This window comes from Littorina saxatilis, linkage group LG4 (assembly GCF_037325665.1).
Source record: "Littorina saxatilis isolate snail1 linkage group LG4, US_GU_Lsax_2.0, whole genome shotgun sequence".
Classification (NCBI taxonomy): domain Eukaryota; kingdom Metazoa; phylum Mollusca; class Gastropoda; order Littorinimorpha; family Littorinidae; genus Littorina; species Littorina saxatilis.
This window is the reverse complement of record NC_090248.1, coordinates 13,468,853-13,496,812: the sequence shown is the minus strand read 5'-3', so window position 1 is coordinate 13,496,812 and position 27,960 is coordinate 13,468,853. Positions and strand designations below refer to the sequence as shown.

General features: G+C 43.5%; 1 protein-coding gene and 2 long non-coding RNA genes across 3 annotated transcripts; 1 reads left to right on the top strand and 2 right to left on the bottom strand.

The window, feature by feature from the left end:
- Nucleotides 1–1,214: 1,214 nt before the first annotated feature.
- Nucleotides 1,215–7,296, bottom strand: LOC138964523 (myb-like protein AA). Its single transcript, XM_070336508.1, has 5 exons — nucleotides 7,289–7,296; nucleotides 5,160–5,279; nucleotides 3,408–3,594; nucleotides 2,886–3,065; nucleotides 1,215–2,465 (listed from the first exon to the last, which is right to left on the bottom strand). Exons 1-5 carry the CDS (start codon nucleotides 7,294–7,296, stop codon nucleotides 1,215–1,217), a joined length of 1,746 nt encoding a protein of 581 aa, XP_070192609.1.
- A 6,508-nt stretch (nucleotides 7,297–13,804) lies between these two features.
- Nucleotides 13,805–21,610, top strand: LOC138964013 (uncharacterized). Its single transcript, XR_011454985.1, has 6 exons — nucleotides 13,805–14,622; nucleotides 15,211–15,279; nucleotides 16,416–16,509; nucleotides 17,490–17,660; nucleotides 18,114–18,213; nucleotides 21,508–21,610. It is a non-coding gene; the product is annotated as an uncharacterized lncRNA (long non-coding RNA).
- A 230-nt stretch (nucleotides 21,611–21,840) lies between these two features.
- Nucleotides 21,841–27,756, bottom strand: LOC138964012 (uncharacterized). The gene is made up of 5 exons (XR_011454984.1): nucleotides 27,083–27,756; nucleotides 25,469–25,582; nucleotides 24,520–24,625; nucleotides 23,613–23,765; nucleotides 21,841–22,662 (listed from the first exon to the last, which is right to left on the bottom strand). It is a non-coding gene; the product is annotated as an uncharacterized lncRNA (long non-coding RNA).
- Between the last annotated feature and the right edge of the window lie 204 nt (nucleotides 27,757–27,960).

Sequence of the window (27,960 nt, the reverse complement as noted above, 5' to 3'; positions counted from 1 at the left end):
CATTCTAACTACAGTTCAAGTTACAACCGTTTCTGAGTTAACCTGTTTTGTCTCCCTGCTTCACAAGTCTTCTAATTCTGCAAAAGGCGGAAAAGCGCTTTAACTGTGAACAAATCGCAATATCTACAAGATACAACATTTACTTCACTTTCAGTCCAATGATTTTTCAACACTAACTTCATCGCGCAAAACGCATCACTGCATCAGTCGTCTCAGCTCAGGGTCGCTTGAGTGTGTACGCAGAAAAATGACAAATGAAAAATGAAAAAAGCTTGGCAGGGGTTTTCATATCACCAGGCCCGCACGCTGGTAAAGAGTCGCTTCTCTCCCTGGAACGCCGAAGAAGAAGAAGAAGAAGCTTCTCTCCATCTCCCAGCAAGTAGACCCCTCCCAAGAAAGCCTTCCAATGTATAGAAGATTGCAGTCATCACTCTTTCACCAACATCTAGGTCGGCAAAACATCCAAGCTTTCTAAAGTCAGGAAGCTTCCGATAGTCAGTGTTTTTTCACTCATTGTTTCACCAAAACAATCTTATATTTTCATTTCATGTGACCAACTGTAAGGTGATCTTCCGGATTATGCTTTTATTTGACTGCCGTAGCTTCCTGAAGTCATTTATACCACTGTCAACAATCAGGGTGAAACTTTCCCCAAGTCTTTTCTTTTTACTTTCCGTCTCTTTCGGCAAAGTCTCCCGAGAAGCAGTATTATCTCACCTGTCTGTCTTACACTTAGCCAATGGTCTAAGTTAAATCAGGGTGAAACTTTCCCCAAGTCTTTTCTTTTTACTTTCCGTCTCTTTCGGCAAAGTCTCCCGAGAAGCAGTATTATCTCACCTGTCTGTCTTACACTTAGCCAATGGTCTAAGTTCGGTAATGTTTTTACAGTCATTTCTTCGTGTACTTCAGTTTCTTCCCGAAGACATTGTCGGAACCCATCCAAAAGTCACCATTTTAGAGACTTCTCTTTCATTATGTGTCCATACTCAAAAGTCCAAAACTCTTTCAACAATCCCATTGTCATAGACAATAGTTTCGTCATTTCCCCATGGTCTAAATCCAGAACCCGTCCATTTAGTCACTTCTTCATAGACTGTAGTGTCTTCATATTCCCATGGTCTAACTCTTAGTCTAGAACCCGTCTAACAGTCCCTTCTTTGTGGTCTACAGTTGCTACATCCTCCCATGGTCTAAGTCCAGAAGCCGTCCAATAGTCACTTCTTCATGGTTTGCAATTTCTTCATGTGGTCCATCTCGGCCTCCAGGCTGCGGATCTGCATCTTGAGCACGTCATTCTCCTGCCCCAGGTTACCGTCCCTGTTCCTCACTAACCTCTTCACCTCCCCCTTGTCCCCCACGGCCCCCAGCAGGCTGTCCTGGTCGTTGCTGGGCTGGAAGAGCGAGTCGCGCTGGGCCTGCACCAGACTGGCCATGGAGGCGGCGTGCATCAGGCTGTCCAGTCCGCTGCGCTGTGCCAGGCCGTGCGAGGCTGCCAGGCTGTTAGCCATGCTCTGCGGCACCTGCGCCCCGTCGGGTAGGGAGGACTTGTCCAGAAAGCTGCTGCCATCGTCATGCTGTTGCTGCTGCTGTTGTTGTTGCTGCTGCTGCTGCTGCTGCTGCTGCTGCTGCTGCTGCTGCTGCTGTTGCTTGGTTGAGCGTGCGGCGAGGGAGAGATCTGCGGGCGCGGCGGCCATGCTGGAAGAGTTGGATGTAGCAGGGCTGTAGATGGCCTGGCCCTGGGAGTAGGCTGCCGCCATGTAGTAGTCGTAAGGCGTGCGTCCGTCGTTGGCGTAAGGGTGACTTCTGCTCAGCCCGCCGCCTCTGATGCCTGCTCGCACCCCTCCTACCTCTCCCGCTACTGTGGTGGTGGCCACGCCGTTAGAGGTGGGGTCCAGGTTGTAGCCACGGCCCCCGTACGGTCCGCCCATGTTGGGGGGCTTCTCGTGGAACGCATTGTTAATGGAGGGCAGCTTAGTGGGTCCGCCGCTCTGCTGCTGCGGCTGGTGACTGCCGTATGTGTTCTGCTGTTGCTGCTGCTGTTGCTGCTGATGTTGCTGCTGCTGTTGTTGATGGTGATGGTGCTGTTGCTGTTGCTGGCCCATCTGCAAGGCGGCATACTCTGAGGGGTGGTGGTGGGGCGCTACATGCTGGCCGGCGCCCGGTCCCCACACCACCGGGGGGCTGAAGGGGCCGTACATCGAGGGACCGTTGGGTACAAACACGCCTTTCTCCGCCGCGTCGTGTATCTCCTTCTTCACGGCCTTGCGTTGGCCGTTACTCAGCTGGCCCCCGTTGCCCGGGCTGTGTCCCCGGGGGTCCTGCAACCCCCTACTGAGGTCGTGCTCGTCCTGGTGGCCCCCCAGCGACACGGGGTAGATGCCTGGCGACGTGGAGCTCACGCCTTCATCCTCATTCATCTTCGGCGCTTGGCCCTCGGCTGCTGCTGCCTGCGCGTTCTTCACCTCCTGTAAGAAAAGGGTCACTGTTAGTCATTCACGTTTAACTCTTTCTGGACGGATACCGGGTTTTTGCGGTAGCGAAAAGCGTCACTCAGCGCCTAATACCGGTATTTTACGGTTACTCCGCTCCTGTCCAAAATCTCGCTGCTATCCACAATATTCTACCCGATCCATGTTTTCAATGCCGAGGCTGTTACTGTTGCTTTGCCGTTTCTGGACCGTGTGTGGACCGCATACGAGCATGTTTTTTTTTAAAGATTTTTGTCCAGATGTGAGGCAATGTAGTCACACACAAAAACAGGAATTTTTACTGAAATAGATCGATACATATAAGCTCGGTCTTGGAGAACAATGCCTGTCTCGTTCTGTTAAAAACCCGTCCTGTTTTGGTCAGCAATACAAACAACGTGTAACAAGTGTACCAACCTGCAGGCACTGTGCGCGCTCCTCTGGCGTGAGCATGCTCTGTTCCGGGGGGATGCCGAAGCGAGCCTTGACGGCCAGCACCTCCTTGTTGAGCAGCGCGTTCTCCTCCTCCAGGAAGTTCACCTTGTTGCGGATGTCGACCTCCAGCTGGCGTTTGTTCTCGCGAGACCGTTTGGCTGCCTGAAAAAAACACGAGAGAAAACAAAAACGCAGGGGATAAGATTATGGAGTAAATAGACATAATTATGGGTGCGGTTTTTTTTCGTGTAAAGGTCGTTCTGATGTGCACGAACTTCGTCGAAGCGAAACTAGGTGCCACCCAACTGGGTGGAGACAAGCCGCAAGGTCTGATTAGCTGAAATCGCAACAATTCTCCATTTCAACCAATCTGAACCCGTGTGTGTGTGTGTGTGTGTGTGTGTGTGTGTGTGTGTGTGTGTGTGTGTGTGTGTGTGTGTGTGTTTTACCCCCAGCGGCACAAGCAAGTAAAGGACAAGTGAATCTCGTTCTTGGCACACTCACCATGTTGTTTCTCTTGCGCTTCTCCCAGTACTTGTCGTCTTTTTCGTCGTCAGGAATGATGCGCTTGGCGCGCCGGTGAATCAGCTTGGGCATCATGTCCCCCGGGTTCTCCCCCGGTAACCATGGCACCGGCCCGTCCGAGTCGTCCATCCCCTGGTCGTAATGCGAAGGACTCAGCATGTTGAAGCTGCAACCAGTTTGATTGATTGATTGATGGTTGGATTGATGGATGGATGGATGGATAGATGGATGGATGGATGGATGGATGGATGGATTGATTGATTGACGTGAATTTCAACAACAACAACAACAACAACAACAACAACAACAACAACAACAACATACGTACCGGTTAATATTATGCCTCACAGATGTTTTCCCCCTGACAAAGGTAATGTTCTGTTGTTCTTAAACTTAGTTTGATTGGTTGGCATGAAACAATTCACGATTTTTGCCAGAATTCGTGCTAGCAAATTAATTAATCACAGAATTAACACACAACTTAAACTGTCATGTCTTTTTGAGTGATCCCTTTCTTCCAAACCTTTCAACAAGCCGTATCCTTCTGTTGATATCATCAGTTAAAGTAAAGGTTGACGAAAATGTCTATTCTGTCATAAATACGGACTCAAATAATGTGACAAAACAGTTCCTGTGGCTGTGGTGGTTTAAAAAAACCTTCTTTTTTTTGTCCGCAATCAAAGTTTGTCTTCCACAGAAAAATAATGCAAAGCTGAGCTACTTGTATAAATATTTATGCATTTCGTTGTGACTGAGTGTGGGGTCTACCTTCATGTTTGCGCAAAGTTATTCTGAGATTCCTGGCTTCCTGTTGTGACTAAAACGCAATTTCCATGCGGATGCAGTCTTGAGACGTTTCACTGTTTTAAATGGCAGGGTTTTGCACTGAAGCTTGGACTTTTGAAGCAAATTCCCTTTTACTTAGAGCTTCGATGTGTTGATAAGGACGATTTTCAACCGATGTCCAACCGACTTGCAAGCGATGTTTGTCAAAACAGAGTTGGTTGGTTCTGAGTTTTATGGTCACTGTCTGTCTCTGGCAGGTGTTCCTTTTTGTGAATTAATCTTTGAATCTCCTTGATCGTGCAATGCCTAAACACAGCAAGTGCTGACAGTTAAGGTGGTCAGGACACCACAGTTCCCCACGTAGATCACAAAGTACATTTGTATGTGAGTTCGAGTCACATAGTTTAGATGTATCAGAAGAAGAAGCCGTGGCAAGCATCCTCAACAAGACACAGAAAACAGGGTCGCTTCCCTTGTACTGACACTTGCACAGGTAACGTACATAGTATTAATTGTACAGTGTTGTCGGCGTATACCCTCATCCGTGAAAGACAGAAACCTTCTTTTTTTGTTACGAACGTGTGTCCCCCACTTCCAAGCTGCTCACCAAATGTCAGCTCAATCAATTCATAAACACATGAGATCTGAACGCGGACAGAGGGACAAACTGAAAAACAAACAAACAAACAAACAAACAAACAAACAGTGAAACATAATTACACACTTATGTTTTAAAGACCCCGCATTCTCTTATTTTTCGCTTGATAACATCTATAAACTAACCTCCATTTTACGATTACCTCTCAGATTTTGAGCTAATGGGTGTACATTTATTCATAGATTCTGATTAATAGTATTTAATTCAAATATCTATAATAATTAGAAGAACAACAATAATAATAATGACGATACTCAATGAATATAGTATTATAAGCGGAGCCTCACCTGAGTTGGGAGCTGTGAAAACTCCCCTGTGAGCAAACAGAGGTCAGCACGGGAGACGTGATGGGTCTCCTGCCTTCAGTCTCGGGGTCTGGCGGCCACGATGACAACACACTCTCCAGTCTGAAACACACACACAAAGCCACATCGTCAACATTCTGTTCTATCAGTGCGTCAAAGAATAAAGCTGGTTCCAGGCGATCTGAGAAACAAAGAGACGGTAAACGATAATAACCAACCATCAGAGAAACAAAGAGACGGTAAACAATGATAACCAACCATCAGAGAAACAAAGAGACGGTAAACAATAATAACCAACCATCAGAGAAACAAAGAGACGGTAAACAATAATAACCAACCATCAGAGAAACAAAGAGACGGTAAACAATAATAACCAACCATCAGAGAAACAGAGAGACGGTAAACAATAATAACCACCCATCAGAGAAACAAAGAGACGGTAAACAATAATAACCACCCATCAGAGAAACAAAGAGACGGTAAACAATAATAACCATCCATCAGAGAAACAAAGAGACGGTAAACAATAATAACCACCCATCAGAGAAACAAAGAGACGGTAAACAATAATAACCATCCATCAGAGAAACAACTTGAAGAGACGGTAAACAATAATAACCAACCATCAGAGAAACAAAGAGACGGTAAACAATAATAACCAACCATCAGAGAAACAAAGAGACGGTAAACAATAATAACCAACCATCAGAGAAACAAAGAGACGGTAAACAATGATAACCAACCATCAGAGAAACAAAGAGACGGTAAACAATAATAACCAACCATCAGAGAAACAAAGGCAAGTAAGCGCTCTAAATGCATATATATACGAGACATTTTTTCTTTCTTTATTTGGTGTTTAACGTCGTTTTCAACCACGAAGGTTATATCGCGACGGGGAAAGGGGGGAGATGGGATAGAGCCACTTGTTAATTGTTTCTTGTTCACTTCTTCTTCTTCTTCTTCTTCGTTCGTGGGCTGAAACTCCCGCGTACACTCGTGTTTTTTGCACGAGTGGAATTTTACGTGTATGACCCTTTTTTTACTCCGCCATTTAGGCAGCCATACGCCGTTTTCGGAGGAAGCATGCTGGGTATTTTCGTGTTTCTATAACCCACCGAACTCTGACATGGATTACAGGATCTTTTTCGTGCGCACTTGGTCTTGTGCTTGCGTGTACGCACGGGGGTGTTCGGACACCGAGGAGAGTCTGCACACAAAGTTGACTCTGAGAAATAAATCTCTCGCCGAACGTGGGGACGAACTCACGCTGACAGCAGCCAACTGGATACAAATCCAGCGCGCTACCGACTGAGCTACGTCCCCGCCCTGTTCTTGTTCACAAAAGCACTAATCAAAAAATTGCTCCAGGGGCTTGCAACGTAGTACAATATATTACCTTACTGGGAGAATGCAAGTTTCCAGTACAAAGGACTTAACATTTCTTACATACTGCTTGACTAGAATCTTTACAAACATTGACTATATTCTATACAAGAAACACTTAACAAGGGTAAAAGGAGAAACAGAATCCGTTAGTCGCCTCTTACAACATGCTGGGGAGCATGGGGTAAATTCTTCCCCCTAACCCGCGGGGGGTATACGAGACATGTGCAAAAGAGCAAGTGAGCGTTGTGCGGAACCAGTCTGCGGGCACCTCAGAGTTGGATGGTTGGTCATCGTTTTGTATCGTCTCTTCTTCTTCTTCTTCTGCGTTCGTGGGCTGAAACTCCCACGTACACTCGTGTTTTTTGCACGAGTGGAATTTTACGTGTAGGACCGTTTTTTACCCCGCCATTTAGGCAGCCATACGCCGTTTTCGGAGGAAGCATGCTGGGTATTTTCGTGTTTCTATAACCCACCGAACTCTGACATGGATTACAGGATCTTTTTCGTGCGCACTTGGTCTTGTGCTTGTCCCGAACGTGGGGACGAACTCACGCTGACAGCGGCCAACTGGATACAAATCCAGCGCGCTACCGACTGAGCTACATCCCCGCCCCTTGTATCGTCTCTTCAGCAGGTATTACTATCCGAGACCGATGCAACTTTGTTTCTTTTCTCTCAGCATCTTAGAGAATAGCAAGCATTGAAATTAACAAACGACTTACATCTTCATTTTTGTTTTGGTTCTAGGTGAGTTAAAAAAAATATACGATACTGACACGCGCACATTAACCTGCCCAGCGGTGACCTCACAAACATAATTATGTCCCCATTGTCAAGACAAAGCAACAAAGGTTCTGGGAGAGTAAAATTACATGCAGAGCCTCAGTCCTAGCCCATCGATGCTCTAAAAATATTCTTTCAAAGCTGTTTCTAGGCGAGGATTAAAACAAACGATACCATCACAGGCAAAGCTAAGCATTTGCCTTACGATGATATTTTTTTGGACTGTTGATATGATCTGATTTTAGGCGAGAAAAAAGAAAGAAAAAAAACATGCCCAGCGGTGTCCTCACGGGTATTTTCCCGTTGTTGATACGATTAAAGTCACATTGGTTCTGTCAAAATCAAAGTTGGTTCTAGGCCAAAAAAGATGCACATCCTTATAGTGGTGACCTTAAAGGAATTTATAAGGAAAGATGTACAGCCCTAGCCCTAGCCAAGCGGTGACCTTAAGGGAATTCATAATGAAAGATGTACAGCCCTAGCCCTAGACAAGCGGTGACCTTATTGACAAGTGGCTCTATCCCATCTCCCCCCCCCCTTTCCCCGTCGCGATAAAACCTTCGTGGTTGAAAACGACGTTAAACACCAAATAAAGAAAAAAAAGAAAGCCCCAGTCACGCAGTGACCTTACAAGCATATGTTCCGCGGTTGATCTGATTAAAGTCCTCATTGGGCTTTCAAAGTCCAATGCTGGTTCCTGCTAAAATTAAAAATGTACGATACCAACACCAGCACGGCACTAGCCCAGCAGTGACCTTACCAACATTTCCCCCCACTATTCATACGATTTAAGTCGGCCTTTGTGCTGTCAAAGTTCAAAGCTAGTTCTAGGAATATTTCAAAACATATAATTATAATACAATACAATGCAATACAATGCAGTTCAATACAATACATTACAGTACAATACATTACAGTACAATACAATACAATACAATACAATACAATACAATACAATACAATACGTGCGCGTTCCTAGCCAAGCGGCGACTGTTAAGACGAAAGAAGTTACCGAGATAATGAAATTTAAATAGTTCGTACTCGAACTCAAACTACATAAACATGACGGTGTCGTTTAGTAACACAATCTTCTCGGACTTTGTTTCGTTTTTATGACGCCGGAGCTTTTATTCCCATTGGTTAAGAAAAGACGTATTGGTTAGTTAGACTGTTGAAGTATGTCATGAGAATACAGAGCACTCCCTTTCGATTAAGCTTTTCTTTTTATCGTGTCTTTGTGAAATTAGAAATGCGATGTGGTGCCAGAAGAAAAATGTCCATGTTTGTGTAAAATGAAAATGGACATTTAAAGTTTTCTTATCTGATCTTATCTTATCCCTTCCAGTTACTTTGAAAGACCACAGGAAATTCAAACTGACCTGGGGTCCATCCAGTGAAGTCTTCTTCTTCTGCGTTCGTGGGCTGAAACTCCCATGTACACTCGTGTTTTTACACGAGTGGAATTTTACGTGTATGACCGTTTTTACCCCGCCATTTAGGCAGCCACACGCCGCTTTCGGAGGAAGCATGCTGGGTATCTTCGTGTTTCCATAACCCACCGAACTCTGACATGGATTACAGGATCTTTTCCGTGCGCACTTGGTCTTGTGGTTGCGTGTACACACGAAGGGGGATACGTCACTAGCAGGTCTGCACACAAGTTGACCTGGGAGATCAGAAAAATCTCCACTCTTAACCCACCAGGCGGCCGCGGCCGGGATTCGAACCCTCGACCTTCCGATTACGAGGCCGACGTCTTACCACCCCGCCACAGGTGCCCGTCATCCAGTGAAGTGAACCGCAACCCGGCTGACAAGTCTTCACTACGACAAGGCTTTAAAGCTCCACTCCTTCCAATGCAAACTATCACGTGCCCTGACACAGAATGATCTGTCCTGCTTTCGCGCCAAGTAATTAGTGCACTTTCCACTTAGATACACACACACACTTTGTGTGTGTGTGTGTGTGTGTGTGTGTGTGTGTGTGTGTGTGTGTGTGTGTGTGTGTGTGTGTGTGTGTGTGTGTGCTGAGAGTCAGCTGCTTCTGTGCAGCGTATATGTTCTAAGACTAATCCCAAAGAACGCACACCTCTACTATTAAACCAAAACTGCGCCTGCCTTGGTGCAGAACATCACAAGTATCATTCAAATGAATATGAACGGGGAATAAAGTCCAACACCTACACCAGTAAGAGGTCTGCGTCTGGCACACTGGAAGACACTGACAATGACATCAACCTGTGTATGGAGCGCGTGGCGAACGCTTGCCTCAAGAACAGATTTGTGATCTCGAACTGACTTTGCAGCGGTTTATGTTTGACATCAATGACACCCGCACGGTGGTCTAATTAAAACGGTTACTGGGGACACAGGAATGACTGTACGGATATGTGTTAACGACCTTGATCACACGCGCACGCACATACAACGTGACAAACAAGCGCGCACGTGTTAGCGTGATGAGGACACGTACGTTAGATGTTGAAGACAACGCGCAGAGAACGATCACAAGGCGTTGTTCGTGAGGACGCTTAAAATTAACCGCTTGTTAAGGTGTTACGAGTGTGTTTGAGTTGCGGTTCTTGCTCATGTTTATACTCACTGAGTTACTTCCCTTGGATCTGGATCTAGATCTGGATCTGGATAACCCGCCTGGGTTGGTGGTTTGCGGGTGCGAATGCGTATACGCACGGTTCAGTGTGCTTTCGCGAAAGGGTGTGTCATATGCACGGCTAGAACTAAGATACTTCTTGATTTCAGTAAATAGTTTCATTACATGTCAACTAGTTCGTTTTTAAATGATTTTTTAGAGATCGCCAAATGGTATTGTGTGAATAACATCATTCGATCGATTGTACGCACGGCGCCGTGCTTCTAGTAGCTCAGTCCATTCCTTCTTTCCGGTATGGAAACAGACGTGTTTCTGGCGAAAGAATCGGCGTTTTCAACTCGCCATATCTTCATATTCATTCGGACTAGAACAACGAAATATAAATTTCTTGTAAAAAAAAATCCCGAGCCTTGCGACTCTGGTACAGTAGTACCTGCCATATCCGGTCACCCATTAGTCATTGCAAAGGTGACCGCAAATATCAGGTGGCCGTTCATTACAGGCCCCCTCCTCCTCCAAAAAAACCCAAAAAACACGATCAAGTTTTCATGAAGAAAAGAAAGCGATCATCCACGAGCCGCCGATTCATTGTCTCTGTTAGTTTTGCTTTCGTTTATACATCTTAGATCATCTTAATTATTTGCGTGTTTAACTCGATCGTCTTGGCTAAGCTATTGTTTCGTATGTTTCTATGTGTGTTGTTTGGATTATTATATATGTATTTGAGTGTCAGATAAACAAGTGTTTCAAACTCACATCAGCTGTGATCGATCCGGAAGTGACTGCCGTAAATGTACATGTATGCGCATGTCTGTATTTACAGTTTGCGCATGCGTAAGTATTCATGTCGTCTGCTCGTGCTGTGCCGTCTGTGCACACAACACACACACACACACACACACACACACACCACAGGCGCTCGCCCGCGAAAGTGACAAGTGGCCGTTAAGTGGCCGCTCCTGTCGAGTAAGAGGGGCACCTTAGGGCAAAAATCAGTGACCGTTGACCGCGTCAGACAGGTTAACGGCCATTAAGAGTCAATTATAGAAGGAAAACTCATTAGTCATGGGAAAGCTGGCCGCTCCGGGTAGGTTCACGCCCACGAAAGGGCCGGAAATGGAAGGGACTACTGTAGTCATTTTCTTACGCGAAGCGGCCTTTGGTAGGTACGACAGTTTTAGTCACCCAAGTATATATCTAAAACGCACGTGGACGAGTTTTCAATGGCGTATTTGAAGTCTGTGAATGTTGTGATTACAAATCATTTCGGGGCACCCCTCAGTCTATACGTACAGACAAACAAATTGCATGGAACGAAATTTGAGAGGCTGGACTGTAAGTTGTTGTTTTGACTTCTACAAATCTCGCAGGTCTTTTATGCAAAACAGACTCAAAATTGCATTTTTCACGCAAGTGTAGATGACAAGACTATCGAAGGAATGGAATACACTTGCCTACAGATATAATAGACAGATACTTATATCTATGACTTACCCTAGCCCATATGTTAGAATAAAGAACATACTTTGCTCTTTTGAATGAAGTATGATTTGGCACTGTACACAGGATTTTAGACCTGCCCCCGAAGTGATTTTTCCATAAACCCGTCAAAAAGCTCACTCTGTTTTGGCCGTAAAAAGCGCCCAAATGAAGTCAATTTCTAACCTGTGTCGTGTGTTCGAAGGAGTACATCTCAGCGATGCCATTGCCTTGCAACCTCAAAGAAATATATTTTAATAACCCGCTAAATGAACGTTTTTTTAGTGTGAAATAAAAGCCGGAGATTTGCTTCGTTTCTTTGCTGCGACACAAAACCAAAACCAACTATAGATCTGCGGTGACATTATGAGTTCGTTTTCGACATTGCAGTGAAGTTGCGTGGATCTTCGACGATTCCCGTTCGGTTTAATGTGGATAGAGCTTTGATTGAATGTAACTGCTTTGAAAAGTTACAACATGAGTCCTTGGGATCGATGTTTTTCGGTAAACTTCTTCGTATCCTTGACTTTACTTTTGACTTGAACAGATCCAGATCGGCTGGGGCTGTTAATCACCTACACAGATCTATATGAAGTTGACTCGACACGGCGAACCGCCGAATCCGTGCCCTCTCGTCGGTCCTACCCCCAAATCCCTTACCAGCCTCAGACCCCACCTCACCATTCTAACCTCACTGGCGCACTATGTGTGATTATCCCTTCCTCATGTGTGTGTGTGTGTGTGTGTGTGTTGTTTGTTGTGTGAGTGCGTGCCGGCGGGCGGGCGTGTGTGTGCCCGTGTGTCTTTGTGTCTGTGCATGTCGTCTTGAGTGCGAGAAAGCGAAGTTTTGAGAAATAGTGACAGATAAATAGGTTAAGAAAGGAATCTACTAAGTGAGAGTGGGTGTCCATTACGGCATTGCGAAGCTTTGTTTGTCTGTTTGTTTATGTGTTCGCCGTGTGTGTGTGTGTATGTGTGTCACGGTTAATATGTGTCCATTTGGTGCGTTTGGCTTCATAGTTCCTTCATACGAGTAACTTTGTTAACAGTTCATTATTCGGACACAGATTAACAAGTTATAGAATGTTCGTGTAGAACAGACACTTAGCCACAAAAAACACCTGGTTTTGAAATGAATTATTACCTCGATTCCGTTCAAAGGAGCTTTCCCCAAACACCTTTTTAACAATATCCAATTGATCTATGAAGATATGGGTCCATGCGACCCCGAGGCAGAGGATGCCTGTTTGCGGACAGGGGGAAATTGAGAAGGGGGGGAGGACCGATACTATAAACCCCAACCTGTGTACACATTGCTAACAGGAACCTGTGCACAAAATGTGTAATGTATCTCACGACAGATTATTTTTTCGGGGAGGGGGGGGGGGGGGGGGGCGAATTCTTATGATTAGCCTAAGTCGCTTCGCGTCCTCAATTTAGACTTTTGAATTCAAAGTACACCCCTTTTACAAAGTAACTGATTCACCCATGTGTGTCGTGTGTATGTGCGTGTGTCTGTGTGCTTGTCTGTGTGTTTGTGTGATTGTAGTGCGATTCAGAGACACCTACTGGACAGATCTTCATGAAACTCTGTCTCCAGTTGGAAATGTCCTCCCTGTTGTGGATGGTAGGAGCGGGGTTTTGGACAAGGGGGACATTTCCAACTTGAGACGAAGTTTGAGGTAACGTGATGCATTATAACTGAAATACACAATTAGTAGTGCCCCAATATGCAAGTGTGTTCGTATCATCAACTGATAAAAAGTGTGTCCGTAGATTTTGGTTACGCGTCGCAGTGTTAGCTGTGTACGACCTCCCACAGTCCAATGCCGTGAATTGTTGTTACAGCCCCTGACTTTTTTATGTACGGAATCCGGTAGTCTTTTTGTTGTTGTTAAATAATTATATTGCCAAACGTTATGACATTTTGGGATAATTGAACGAGTTTCAATACACATTTGCTGAGCACCTGTGTGCTAAAAGGAAATGTCGTTTGTTTTTATCAAAACTCAAAACTAATTTTCAATGTTTATTCGTGCAAACCGTCACACAAACATGCGTGCCTCTATGAGTATGCGTGTGGCTGCTTTCGTAGTTCAGGCTAGATTACAAGTCAGCTGTGTTAGGGTGCAAGCCTTTTGATAATTTACCCCACACCAAATCCCCCCCCCCACCCCCACACACCCCGATACCTGTCAAATTCCCTCAAAATGCAAGAACAATTCTGTTACCTTAGATCATCAACAGAAAATAATCCTCCGGATCCTAAAGATCAGGACGAAAACATAGCGAAACACTTTAGATATCACGGATACCGACTTTATGTAATGCGCTTCAAAATCATATTTGAGAGAGAGAAGGAGAGAGAGAGAGAGAGAGAGAGAGAGAGAGAGAGAGAGAGAGAGAGCACCCATTGCACACCGGTTGGACCGTACATAAGGTAACGTTAAACTATGCTTGTGCAACGTATGTGGGAGTATCACTTATAACCTCAGGGTATCTCTTATCCTGTTGCGCATCTATAGACTAGAGACAGCGCTGGTTAGACTAAAACATGGATCGGGAACTTCAGTACGTACTTAGGACTACCGCGGCTGTGCTTGCAAGTTTGGATAGTTCTTTCTTTCTCATTTGATCCGAGTTTTATCTGTCTCATTAAATGCCATTTTTCTACCTACTACACATATAGTTTTCCTAATTGATTCCCGAAGATAAGTTAGTTTCGCTTCCACGTTTCGGTTTTCACTAATTCAACATGGCCGGCGTCGGCAATGCATCTTTGATCATCATCTTCTTCCGAAGAGGACTGGGTTCTTGCGAACGTCTCAGAGTCCTGCGGTTGAGTCACTGTTACCGATAGTGGTTAGCTCCGGCAAACAGGGAGATTAAAAAGGTGGGGAGGTTTAAAACTATGCGGTACAGGGGAGAGTGCGTTCAAGGGCGGGCTCTCATGCCCGACTCAGCGACTGCACTGAGGAAACTGTGGCCGAGACGGGAGCGAAGGAGGGGCCTGCTTCGGCCGATGAACAAAGAAACTGTGATCGAACAAGTATGGTGTTACAAGGGGAAAGACCCGCAAAGTGAACTTAGTTGCCAAAGCCCGAAGTGTGACGACGGACTCGGTTTCCAGCAACTGTCCACCGACTCAGCGGCAAAATATGAGTTGACACGTCCGAGGTGAAAGGTAATAGTCTCTTCTTATTAGAATGAAGGTCATTGTTTATGACTAAAATACAGTAGAATCACATAATGCACGAAGGAATGGAACATGTACATGGAATAAGATTGTCCGTCCACTAAGACACATTCCTAAAGGTGGAACCAACATCCTGACGGCTATGCAGAGGAAGTGTTCTTTTTAAGAAATGCATTCAAATAAAACAAATAGGGAAATGCCCACTGAACAGAAACACCCAGGCTCCTGATTTTTGGTATGAATCCAAGTTGAGAGAGATCAGCTGAGCTAGGATTTTACATGGAATAAGATCATCCCTCCACTTGCATACAATGTATACAACCAGAAATGAAGATACAGTGTGCTTGATGTGGTGATCAAGTGACATTTTGCTATGAATGTGTTTAAGCAACTAGTAGCTTCTTCAGCGTTAATTCATTAAACAATCACTCTTATTCTTAGCACATAGAGCACATTGAATGAGTGTGTGCATGTGTGTGTGTGTGTGTTTGTTATTGCAATGTAAGACCTTATAATATAAATATACACAAATTATAACACATGCTGGGATTCTAAATATGTTCTGTTTACTTGCAGGTCTCAGTTATTACCAAGCCCTGCCTCATTCTTCCCGCAACACTGACATGGTGCTGTTGTAGAACACAAGTAAGTCCTTTGATCATTTCCAAAATACACTAGTGCAATAGCTTGTGAGTGCAACTGGTGGTAATGAGAATATTTTACCACAAAAGGCTAAAGTACAAATAACAGATTTATTATGTTGGAAAAAGAAGTAAGCCAGAGCAAGTGATTAGTGTACCAGTTAGCTAGGGTGGATGTATTATATAATTACAATTTACAGTCAGCATAGAATGTTGAGGACAGTCTAGAATTTTTCTCGCCCTGTGAATTCAACTGCAAATCAGATGGCATGAAGAAATCAATGTTATATTATGCTCTGCATTGAGTGAACCATCTCCTGTCATTCTGAGTGACACATCTCTTTAACTGAAAAACATGCCAGTAATTAAATCCAGGCTACATGGGGATGGAAAATGACCCTGGCAATTTCAACCTCTGAATGATTGTGTCTTTGTGTAGCAGGATTATGGATCTTCACAAGCCTTAGTTCATTTGTCTGTACATGTGTATCATGTATGGCGGTATAAGTTAATACTATTAGTCAATTTCAAATAGCAGAGTTATTTTCAGAGCTTTCTAACTTCAAACCCTGTGGAATCTATAGTTTTTAATTTAAAGGGTATTTTGACTTTGACTCCAAGTTTCTTTCTTGCAAAGTCATTCTTTTCTCATTCAAGGGACTAAACCACTACATGTACTGATGACTGCCTGCATCAGGGTTATAATTTATGAAGAAGTCAAAATGCACAATATATCAGTTTACAATTTAAAGGCCCACTTGCCTTGTCACTACAGTATAATGTGGCTATGCTTTAACATGGAATCCCTCATCTTGGCCACATACAAAAAATTATATATTCAGTGACTGCTTGCTGTGGTGAGTTAAAATGTGTGATGAAATATTTTCACAAAAAGGTACCAGTGTTGTTAACAAAACTAATTCTTTAACAAACAAACAAAAACCACTCTGCACAGAGAGCATTCAAGCTGATCTATGTTGCTATTCGTCCAAGTAGAGGGATGATCTTATCCCAAGTAAAAGCCTGACAAGATCTGAGACTGTGAAGCAAAATGTTTTTACATGGTAAAGTAAGCCTTTAACGAGCAAGTATGTCTATTGCACTGGGTGTTTTATTATTATTGTATCATTTTTCTTTCAGGTAGTCTCTCTTTAAACTGACTTTCTACACCATGGTGTCTCTGGCAGTGTTATATTGGCAGAAGACAGTTGGAACTGGATTCCTCATTTAGATGGTAGGCATGTTTTGGGCTTTTGTGTTGCTTTGGTGTATGTGTGTGTGTGTGTGTGTGTGTATGTGTGTGTCTGTTCTATACCAGAAATAAACACACTGTTTGCTTGCTGTGGTGAAATGACATTTTGTGATTTTTTTTTTAAATGAGCTAGTACAGTTGTAGCTTTTACAGCATTTATTCATAACACAATCGCACTTGGCGCAGAGAGCAACCAGACCGTTCATTGTGGGTATGTGAACAAGTTAAGAGATCATGTCTTATCCCATTTTAAAGCCTGACCAGATCTTAGACGGTGAGCCAAATTGTTTTCATGAGAAGGAATGTGCCTTTCAGAGAAATCTATTAACTACAGTATTACTTTACAAAACATATTTTAAGAAATGAAATGTGTTACAAGTAACAGCCATGGGGGTGATAGCCTGTAGGTGGAATAATAATCTTCAATTGCCCAGAAATGATTGTTATCTGGTCAAGAAATGCAAAGCATTTTGATGTTTGTGACGATTAGTTACTCTTTATCACGTTTGGTCCCTGATTTTGCTGTCCTTGTCTGCGTTGGGCAGGTGTGCGTCCATGATGTCATTGCTATTGAAAACTAATCTGTACTGCAAAGTAAATGTACCCGTACATGACGTACATGGCAGTTGTCAACCGGGGGCCAGCCATGACTGGGACTGATGTATCCACAGGCACTCGACACCAGGTGGGCGGGGCCAGTGGTTGGGGTGTGATTCCCTGCCTTACACCACCACAAAGTGTAGTATCAGCAGACAAGACTGAGCAGAACTTCTGCCCCCCCCCCCCCCTCACCAATTGACCACTCAGTGCCATGTGCCTGCAGCTGTATCATAAACACTTTGTGACAATAGTTGTTACCTCCTTAGAACAGATCTTGTGATGCTCCTCAGTCAGTCAGTGTTTGATGGATGCTAACTGGTATACTTGACATAGTGTTCATATGAAAGTTTTATGTGTTGCAGCTCATCCAGATCACAGGTACACAAAGGAGCTGGTTACAGTGATAACATAGGCACATGGAACTGCTTATGGACTACTTTAGAAAGTGAGCGGTTACAACCAAGACTCTTCCGTCAGGAAGGTCTGCGGAAGGGTGCTTGATCTGTTTCCTCGGACAGGCTTTTCAAGACTAGGTAGGTTAAACCACATGATTGGGCTTTAATTATGAATGCACTTCAAAATTCACTCTATTTCATTATCTTGTACAACCCCCCGCGGGTTAGGGGGAAGAATTTACCCGATGCCCCCCAGCATGTCGTAAGAGGCGACTAACGGATTCTGTTTCTCCTTTTACCCTTGTTAAGTGTTTCTTGTATAGAATATAGTCAATGTTTGTAAAGATTTTAGTCAAGCAGTATGTAAGAAATGTTAAGTCCTTTGTACTGGAAACTTGCATTCTCCCAGTAAGGTAATATATTGTACTGCGTTGCAAGCCCCTGGAGCAATTTTTTGATTAGTGCTTTTGTGAACAAGAAACAATTAACAAATCTTCAATAGTACTGACCAAAGAAGAAGGTTTAATTGTGTGATCATGATTTGATACATATGCTTGACCCTGAAGATGTGTTTTATTTGTTTTGTTTCAGAACAAAGTTTGGTGAAGTAGAAGCTACCGCTGTAGGCTGGTGTAAGGCTGAAGAAGAACCTCTGACAAGTCAATTTTCAAGCAACTGAGCACGAACCCAGGTACAAGACACAGAGCTCTCTTTCTATCGGTCTGTTATTCATAGAATGACACTAACAGTGACACAAGTAAATAATCTGTATCATTGTCTTGACCTCTAGAAATTTGGTAGAGAATAAGATGACTGATAGTATTATTTTGATTATTTCATGGTCATTACAGTGGCCTCCACCCCTGCCCCTTTTAAGACACCCCAATCTAAGACTCCTTCCTATTAATGACCCTGTTTTCGCAGACTTCTTGTTCATAACATCTGTAAATTCACTCCCATTTTAAGACTTGCTCCATTTGGACTTGGACTGGGTGGCCGAGTGGTAACGCAATTGCGCTCGGAAGCGAGAGGTTGCGAGTTCGACCCTGGGTCAGGGCGTTAGCAATTTTCTCCCACCTTCCCTAACCTAGGTGGTGGGTTCAAGTGCTAGTCTTTCGGATGAGACGAAAAACCGAGGTCCCTTCATGTACACTACATTGGGGTGTGCACGTTAAAGATCTCACGATTGACAAAAGGGTCTTTCCTGGCAAAATTGTATAGGCATAGATAAAAATGTCCACCAAAATACCCGTGTGACTTGGAATAATAGGCCGTGAAAAGTAGGATATGCGCTGAAATGGCTGCGATCTTCTGGCCGATGTGAATGCGTGATGTATTGTGTAAAAAAAAATCCATCTCACACGGCATAAATAAATCCCTGCGCCTTGAATATGTGCACGATATAAATTGCATAAAATAAAAAGATAAAATAAATCCCTGCTCTTAGAACTGTACCCACGGAATACGCGCGATATAAACCTCATATTGATTGATTGATTTTAAGACCTGATTTTGCTTATTTTGGATTTCGAAAAAGAGAAAAACAAATTCCCACTCTGTACAGAATTAAGCCAGGTTCATGATTTTTGTATGGACCAAGTTGAGAGATGGCATTTGTATAGGCCTGACCAGATCTGAGATGTTGAATCTAATTGGTTACGAAGAAAGCATTGTGTCATTATAGGCACACTACTTCTCGTCACCGTCTCAGTTCTGGCCAGGCTTTAAGATAGGATAAGCTCATCCCTCAACTTTGTCACATATGAACAATCGACACACTGACTCTTGCTGTTGTGAGTTGACATTTTTTGATGAATTTATTTCTGGAAAAGGCACCATGCAGTGCTGTTTCAGGGGTGGGACTTTTCCGCGGATTTCCGCGGACACAACTTACGAATTCTGCTGGAGTAATCTATTTTTCCGCGTCACATTTCATTACAATATCTATGACTTGTTGACTGAATGATTTGGAGTGACGTGGAGATGAAACAGAACACTGGAGGCTTGAGAGTTAAATTGTGCTGACTGAAAACTCCTGATAACTAATAGTAATTTTGAGGGGGGGGGGGGGGGAGGTTGGGGAGTGTGGAGAATGTCTTTTTTGTCAGATTGCACAGATTTTAATGTACCATTTAACCAAAATTTGGGGTAACATGCCCCCGAACCCCCTGGAAAAAAAGGGATTTCCTCCTTTTTCATCACAAGAGAGTCCCACCCCTGTGTTTACAGAATTCCTTGTTTAAAACTATCACTGTGCACAGAGGGAAGGGGGGGGGGGTGTATTTGACCACCCCTGCGTTTACAGAATTCCTTGTTTAAAACTATCACTATGCACAGAGGGAAGGGGGGGGGGGGGTGTATTTGACCACCCCTGTGTTTACAGAATTCCTTGTTTAAAACTATCACTGTGCACAGAGGGAAGGGGGGGTGTATTTGACCACCCCTGTGTTTACAGAATTCCTTGTTTAAAACTATCACTGTGCACAGAGGGAAGGGGGGGGGGTGTATTTGACCACCCCTGTGTTTACAGAATTCCTTGTTTAAAACTATCACTGTGCACAGAGAGAAGGGGGGGGGGGGTGGATTTGACCACCCCTGTGTTTACAGCAGAATTCCTTGTTTAAAACTATCACTGTGCACAGAGGGAAGGGGGGGGGGGTGTATTTGACCACCCCTGTGTTTACAGAATTCCTTGTTTAAAACTATCACTGTGCACAGAGGGAAAGGGGGGGGGGGGGGTGTATTTGACCACCCCTGTGTTTACAGAATTCCTTGTTTAAAACTATCACTGTGCACAGAGGGAAGGGGGGGGGGTGTATTTGACCACCCCTGTGTTTACAGAATTCCTTGTTTGAAACTATCACTGTGCACAGAGGGAAGGGGGGGTGTATTTGACCCCCCCCCTGTGTTTACAGAATTCCTTGTTTAAAACTATCACTGTGCACAGAGGGAAGGGGGGGGGGGGTGGGGTGTATTTGACCACCCCTGTGTTTACAGAATTCCTTGTTTAAAACAATCACTGTGCACAGAGGGAAGGGGGGGGGTGTATTTGACCACCCCTGTGTTTACAGAATTCCTTGTTTAAAACTATCACTGTGCACAGAGGGAAGGGGGGGGTGTATTTGACCACCCCTGTGTTTACAGAATTCCTTGTTTAAAACTATCACTGTGCACAGAGGGGGGGGGGGGGGTGTATGTGACCAAGTGAAGTGCATTGCTACATAATAAAATGAGCAAATCCGTCCCGTGAAGAAAACTTCTGCTTACTTAATTGTCAGATTTGCCAAGGCGTGTACATGAAATAAGATTATCATTCTAAATGCTGAATCAACATTCTGACTGTTTCCTATGAAACCAGGCTTGATTTTTGGTATGAATCCAAGTTAAGGGATAGCATGTGTAAAAGCAGAATTGTGTACAGAGGCAGCTTTGTGTTATTAAAGGCCGGCTGCTTTTCGTGAACACAGTTTGGCTCACATCTCACATCACCTGCCAGGCTTTTTAAAAAAAAAATGTTTTACCATGGGATAAGACTATCCCTCCATTTAAGCACATACCAGCAATAAACACAGTGGTTACTTGTGATGAACTAGTGGCAAGACAAATGATTTAAGCATCACATAACCTTCCTAAGTGAAGTCAAGTTATGTGTCTGTGCCAGTGTGTGTGTGCATGTGTGTGTGTCAGCATAGAATGTTGAGGACAGTTCGATGGTAAATAACCCTGACAATTTTAGCCTATGATTGTGCCTACATTGTGGCAGGATTGGATGTGGATCTTCAAAAGCCTAAGTTAACAAAAAAGTATGTAAAAGTACATTTTGAATAGTAGTTTTTTTCTCAGAGGGAAGATATCACAAGATATGATCGTTCCACTGCATGTATGCCACATAACTAAAACAAAAATTAAATGTTATTTTAATCGTCTTTTGGGTAAAACAAATACACCATCAATATATTATAATAATGATCTTGCTTGTTTACAGATGGACAACAGCTACTGCCAGGACCAGGTTACGCATAAAGAAAACAGTCAACACTTGGCTGGTGCTGCAGCTTCTTTGATGTCTATTTTTTTTTTTTTTTAAAGACAGACAGCTACCAGCTCATTCAAGACCATAGCCCCATCTTACTCACGCAGAACAGACAGCCATCTTTCGCCTTTGCACAGAACACTGCTGTCTGAAGGTACACATCAAAAGGATAGGTTTTGCACCTACAGCGTGCGACTGTGGCTAGGGTAGGAAGAACAGACTCTGCAACACGTTCTGAGAGGGTGGCCTTTTCTTGCCACCCGTACCCCTGTGCAACAAGAATTCGGGACACCACCATAAATATCTACCAAATATTTACAAATAGCTATCTTAGTACATGCATAACATGCTGTACCAATACACAATTTCTTTAAATAACTATGTAAGGATTATTGGCAGTCTCCCGGAGCATGTTTCACGCTATCCTGCGATCAGGACAAGCGACTGACTGTGATGTGTATGCTGTGCGGCGTGCGCTACATAAGAAACCTTTTTTTAAATTTGTATTAAATATAATCACCTGAGCCACGAATGGCTAGCTGACAGCGGCTATCTTTTACACAACAAATTCTGAACTGTGATGAACTCGTGACCGCTGATTTTTAAAGGCAAGGGGTATCATATTGTGCGCATGGCATACACATCCAAGTTGGTCGTTTGTCCCGATTGTGGGATACAGCCCGTCAGAGGCGTAGAGCGTGCTCGAGATGTTTTGAAAAACCTGACTGCAGTACAGGGATTTTTACACCTCCGGACTGCTGATAATCCTAACAGAATTATTTTCAAAAACCGTCTATTGCCTTGAAAGCAAACCTGGAATTTCTGATGCGAGTTGCCAGAAAGAAAGTTCACTAACAAGATCCAGGCCAACACCACCCCCCCCCATCCCCCTAAATAACACTAAGGAGTGAGGTGAGCTTAAATAACTAATTAATTAATCAATCAATAAATTCTCTGCTGAAATCCCCAACTTCGCGCATCGAAGCTATGAAAAACAGGACACTGCCACGTTTCCATTCAGCTAAACGCCACACCATTTTCAAGAGGGGATGTCTCAGGAAGAAAGATGTGACGCTCCCGATTCATATGTTTCAGAAGACAGCCCACCTGAGAAAAAGAAGAACACAATATAGAAATAATAACAACCTGTCAACCACAAATACATTAAAGTTTTTCAAACAGTTCACTAATCCGACAAACTCATGCTCGTTTCTGGTGCATTTGATAAAGCCAATTACGGGTAGATGCTAGACAACAGCAAAACCACCACCACATAACAACACAAGATTGTTTATGGTTGTTTACAGTCTCTTGAACACAGGAGTCAATCGAGACCATATATATAACAAGAAGCATAATAAAAAAGCACTTCAGTTTGAAACCCAGGTTCAATGTAGTAAATGATATTGCATCAATGTTCCATCCATCCTCAGCACTTTCAAAACCAGTTTCTTCTAGGTCATACACACCTTTTCCTCGATTGATCCACAGTACATCAGATCGCTATTGTTCTTTTTATGATTTGCACCAAGGGAATGATTAACATTTCTGTCTTAGTCATATGTAACAAGCTTTAAGCAAAAGCATAATATTCTACACATTCACATATTGTAAGGTTGAAGGGGTCTATGTCGACCAAAAGAAGGTGTATTCCCCATAGCCATAGGTGTTTTCCCTGTGTACCGGGAATACAGTTGGATTTTCTGTAAAGAAGTATAATATCGTACAATCTTGCGCCAAGCGCGTGACTGCGGTTAGATAGGAGAATCTATTTAAAATCCTGAATTCGCGTGCGGCATCCAATCAAGCAAAACATGCTTCGACCGTTTATCAAAACGGATTTAGTTAAAGAAACATCTGCACCCCCACCCCCAACAGCCTGGTATTATGTTTTCCTCGCTGGTACTCTCGTCCATTGAATCACTTTCACAAGCTTGAAGTAACTCCATGGCGTCTAACGGAAGTATATTCCCTGTATATGTACAGGAAATTAACATACAGGGAATACAGCCACTGTTGGTCGACATAGACCCCTTCTAAAGTGCTGCAGTAGTTACCTTTCCCTCCAAGGACCAAGCTGTTCATCCACTGTAGGGCTGACCGGGGTTCCCCCTTAGCAGAGTGAGTGGCGAATCCTGGCTGATAAATTTCCTTTCATTTTCCATGAATGAAGAATACCAGCTGGGTTCTTTTATTCATGGACCTGTGTTCTGCAACACACACAAATCAGCCACCATCTTGTAAATATATGTAAAAGAAAGCAAGTGGCAATCTGAATAACAGAATACAAAATGATCAATCCACACAATCATACTTCAGCACTGAAAGTCCACAAAATGAAGCACTGCTAGTACATGTACTTCTCATAATTTACTGAAACTTTACTCGTCAAAACAACCATTTGTTTTATCAACTTTACTCGCATGTGGCGAGTAGATTAACATTTCTACTCACCATTTACATGATTTTTACTCGCCATGGCGAGTAATTGAAAATACTCGCCACTTTCAGGCCTGTACTTGTGCATGAGATGTGTTTACCATCCATATGCCCAGACCATGCGCTCTTCTGTTGTGCTCAGAACAGTAAAGAGTTGCTTGCTGGGGTGGTTGTTCATAAGTTAACAGTTCACAAGAGGGCACAAACAAGAGCAAAAACACAGGTGCCTGATTCAAACTCATTCAAATGCAGAACCTTATTTTTGCATGAACAGAGTAAGACATGATTCTTACATAGCTGACCCTACCCCTGGCAGAAAAGTGCTTGAAATTGTCCATGTGGTCTCTATTGATCAGTACATTTGATGCGTATTTGTGATACATATATACTGATATAGAGACAAGTAACAAGTGGACATTTCCTCTGACACCTCTACCATTTGTACACCTGCACAAATCTCCTGCCATAGACTACAAAAGGAAAACATACAAATCAAAACAAACACAAATTTAACCTAATGTTTACCTTTCAGCAGCAGAAAAGGCTGTGTTTTCTGAGGTGTCTCAGAGTAAAGCCACGGTGTTGGAGATCTATGCAAAACTAGGCTGTAGGCAAGGTCCAACATCTTTAGCTGCACACACAAAAAGAAGAAGCAAGAAATCACATGACATAGATGACATTCCTCACTAGTACAAAACCACAACTACACTAGTCAACTACCAATGTAAGAATCATAGTCCTGCAAGATTACCCTCTTAAAAAGTAAGATTGCTTTCATTCAAACACTACCGTGGGACCAAACTCCCCCCCCCCTCCTTTTTTTGAGTTTTTCCTACATGTGTGTTGATGTTTCCATTAATTCCAAGCCCTGAAACTGTGAACTTGAGATCTTTATGTATGCACACAGTCACAGGCTTAATAAGCTATTCAGAAACCAAGCAGAGTCTGCACAACGTCAATTCTGAGAAATAAATCCCCACAACCGGTTTCAAGGCCACTATACCGACTGAGCTATTGCTTGCCATGCCAACCTCCACCCCCATTTGGAACATGCACAACTAGTATACCCATACACATGTAATAATACTGCTTGCCTTCCTCCCCCACCCTCCAAATCAATAAACACTAAATGTATGCAATCAGTAATCTTTTAGTTAGTAGTTGACTACCATCACTACTCTCTCCACACCCACCCACCCTCTTGCACACCAGCGACACACCCCCATCGCCCAATCATTTCCATGATTCTCTCTGCCATATAGTTATCCTAAACACTAAGATTATGACACATTTGTTTTCCAATTAGGAACATAAAAAATTACTGTAAAAAAAATGTACAATCATGCACTCTCTGAGTCTGACAAGAGAGTGTGAGAAAAGTCAAGAAAGCAAGACATGTGTGACATAACTAAATCTTCTAATCTATTCCTGAGATTTACTCTTGACAGCTTAAAATGGAACCTCATGCACTTACTGTTCTGAATTGTAGAAATTTCTTGTAGTTATAGCAGCAAAGGCAGTTTTATTGGGTACCACCAGGTGTCACTCTGTCATCATCTGATCAAGCATTCAAGCAAATGGTTCAGCACTGAAACAGTAAATAGCAAGAGTGTACAGAAAAATACACAAACTTTCTCATTAATTTGTATCTTCAACTTCACATTATTCATAAATAATGATACCTTACTTTGACTAAGTTTGAGTAGGATTAACACCATGCAGAGCCAGAAGTTAACTTGAAATAAAATAACTATACGTTACTCAATACTGCACTCAATGAGTCAATTGTCAGCAAAGGTGATAATCAATGCAAGGTAAAACCAAAGGATGCAACTCAGTCAGCAATTGCAAAAACTACATAATTCTATTTCTAATCAAGCTGTCAGTTTCATTAGCTATCAGAATTCAAAACATGTTCTTGTTTTTGTTGTTGCTGTTGTTCATGACTACATTAATGTATCTCAGCATTTCTAGTTTCTACACTATAGCCATTAAAAAAACCAAAAGAAGTGTCCCAATGTTAAATGAAGCGCTCTTGCAATTAAGTCACAATTGTTTGCAGTTGCTGAGAAAAGCTAATAGTAATAGTCCTTACAGTAAGTTGAGTAACAAATTATAAACAATTGCTGTTAACACTCATAGTACAAGAGAGCAAACCACTGCAAAACTATAGTCATTTATCAATGTTATGCTTGCCATCCACCCCCGACCCCAAACCTCTCCCATATTTTATGTACATCAGACTAGTATTCTTGTTAGTTCATTTCAGCTGTAACAGTGACAACACGTTTGCACACTACAGACCTGGAAGTGGAAATGTTAACACATGGAGTGCTAAATTTCAGGATACAATCTGTTTGTTTGTTTGCTTAACGCCCAGTCGACCACGAAGGGCCAATCAGGGCGGTGCTGCTTTGACATTTAACGTGCGCCACACACAAGACAGAAGTGGCAGCACAGGCTTCGTGTCTCACCCAGTCACATTATTCTGACACCGGACCAACCAGTCCTAGCACTAACCCCATAATGCCAGACGCCAGGCGGAGCAGCCACTAGATTGCCAATTTTAAAGTCTTAGGTATGACCCGGCCGGGGTTCGAACCCACGACCTCCCGATCACGGGGCGGGCGCCTTACCACAAGGCCAACCGTGCCGGTCATACAATCTGTTTCAAAGTACAAACACTGGCAATCGGAGAGAACAGTGTTACTGTAAGTCTTTACAGTAACATCAAACAGTATCCCCTCTTTTTGGTAGTACAGTGGAACAACACTTTTAATATCCCCTGATTAAAGACTCCCTCCCTTTTAAGACCCTGTTTTCTCAGATTTGTCTGTCCACAACCTCTCTATATTTACTCTCATCTCAAGACTTCTTCCTTTCAAGACCTGATTTTTTCAGATTTGTTTAGGTCCTAAAAGGAAGGGGGGGGGGGGGGGGGTTCGATCGACTTTACTGGTACCGTGAAACCGAAAGTGACCAAGTCATCAAGGGCACGTATATTCCTGCTGCTCTGTTAGCACCGATCATATTTTAGAAACGTTGCACTCTGTCGTCAACACGAATGTAGGAATAAAAATAGTATTACCTTCACCAGCTGTCTCCATGGAGTCGAAAGACCATCGGCCGGTTTGGCTCGCTTGTGCCATTCCTGGATGAAAATTGAAATGACCCTGGCTGCTCCGTTCTTGGCATCAATGGCAGTGCAAAAAAAGCGAATCCCGACTCCCATCCAGGATAAGCTGTACGGCACGGCGGCGTCTCTGCAGATGACCACTACATTTGGACGATTTGGACTGGTCTACACGTGTTGCGGCAACAAGCAGAAGAAGATACAGATAAGGTGGCGGGAGTGATGTCCCTTCGCTGCAGTGACTAAAAATACAAAACTATCTCAAAATAAAAACACAAGGAACGGATGGGTAGTTAAATTTGTGACAAAAGAAATTAAACGTTCAAATGACTTACCACCCCCCTCTGCTATGTCAGTTGCGAGTATGTCAGTATGTGTTTGTGTTTGTGTGTGTGTGTGTGTGTGTGTGTGTGCCCGGCAGTGTGCCCGTCAGTGTGTACGGTACGTGTGTGTGTGTGTCAGTGTCATTGCCGGTGTGTGTGTTTACGTGTGTGTGTCACAGTGTGTGTGTGCGTGCGTGTGTGTGTGTGTGCCGGTGTGGATGTGTGTGTGTGTATTGTGTGTGTGTGTGTGCGTTCGTCAAGTTGTGTGTGTCAGTGTGTGTGTCAGTGTCGATCAGTGTGTGTGTGTTCTAGTCCAGGGGGGATTCCCAAGGTTCCTGGGTTCCGGAAGCCCACCCACCCCCCTTACTGACTCCACAAATGTACCTTTTGCCTTTTTCTTTCTGCGAATGTATGTATTCATTTGCTAATTTGTTCGTTTGTTTGTTCGTTCGTCAGTTTGTTCGTTCGTCAGTTCGTTCGTTCGTTTGTTCGTTCGTTTGTTCGTTCGTT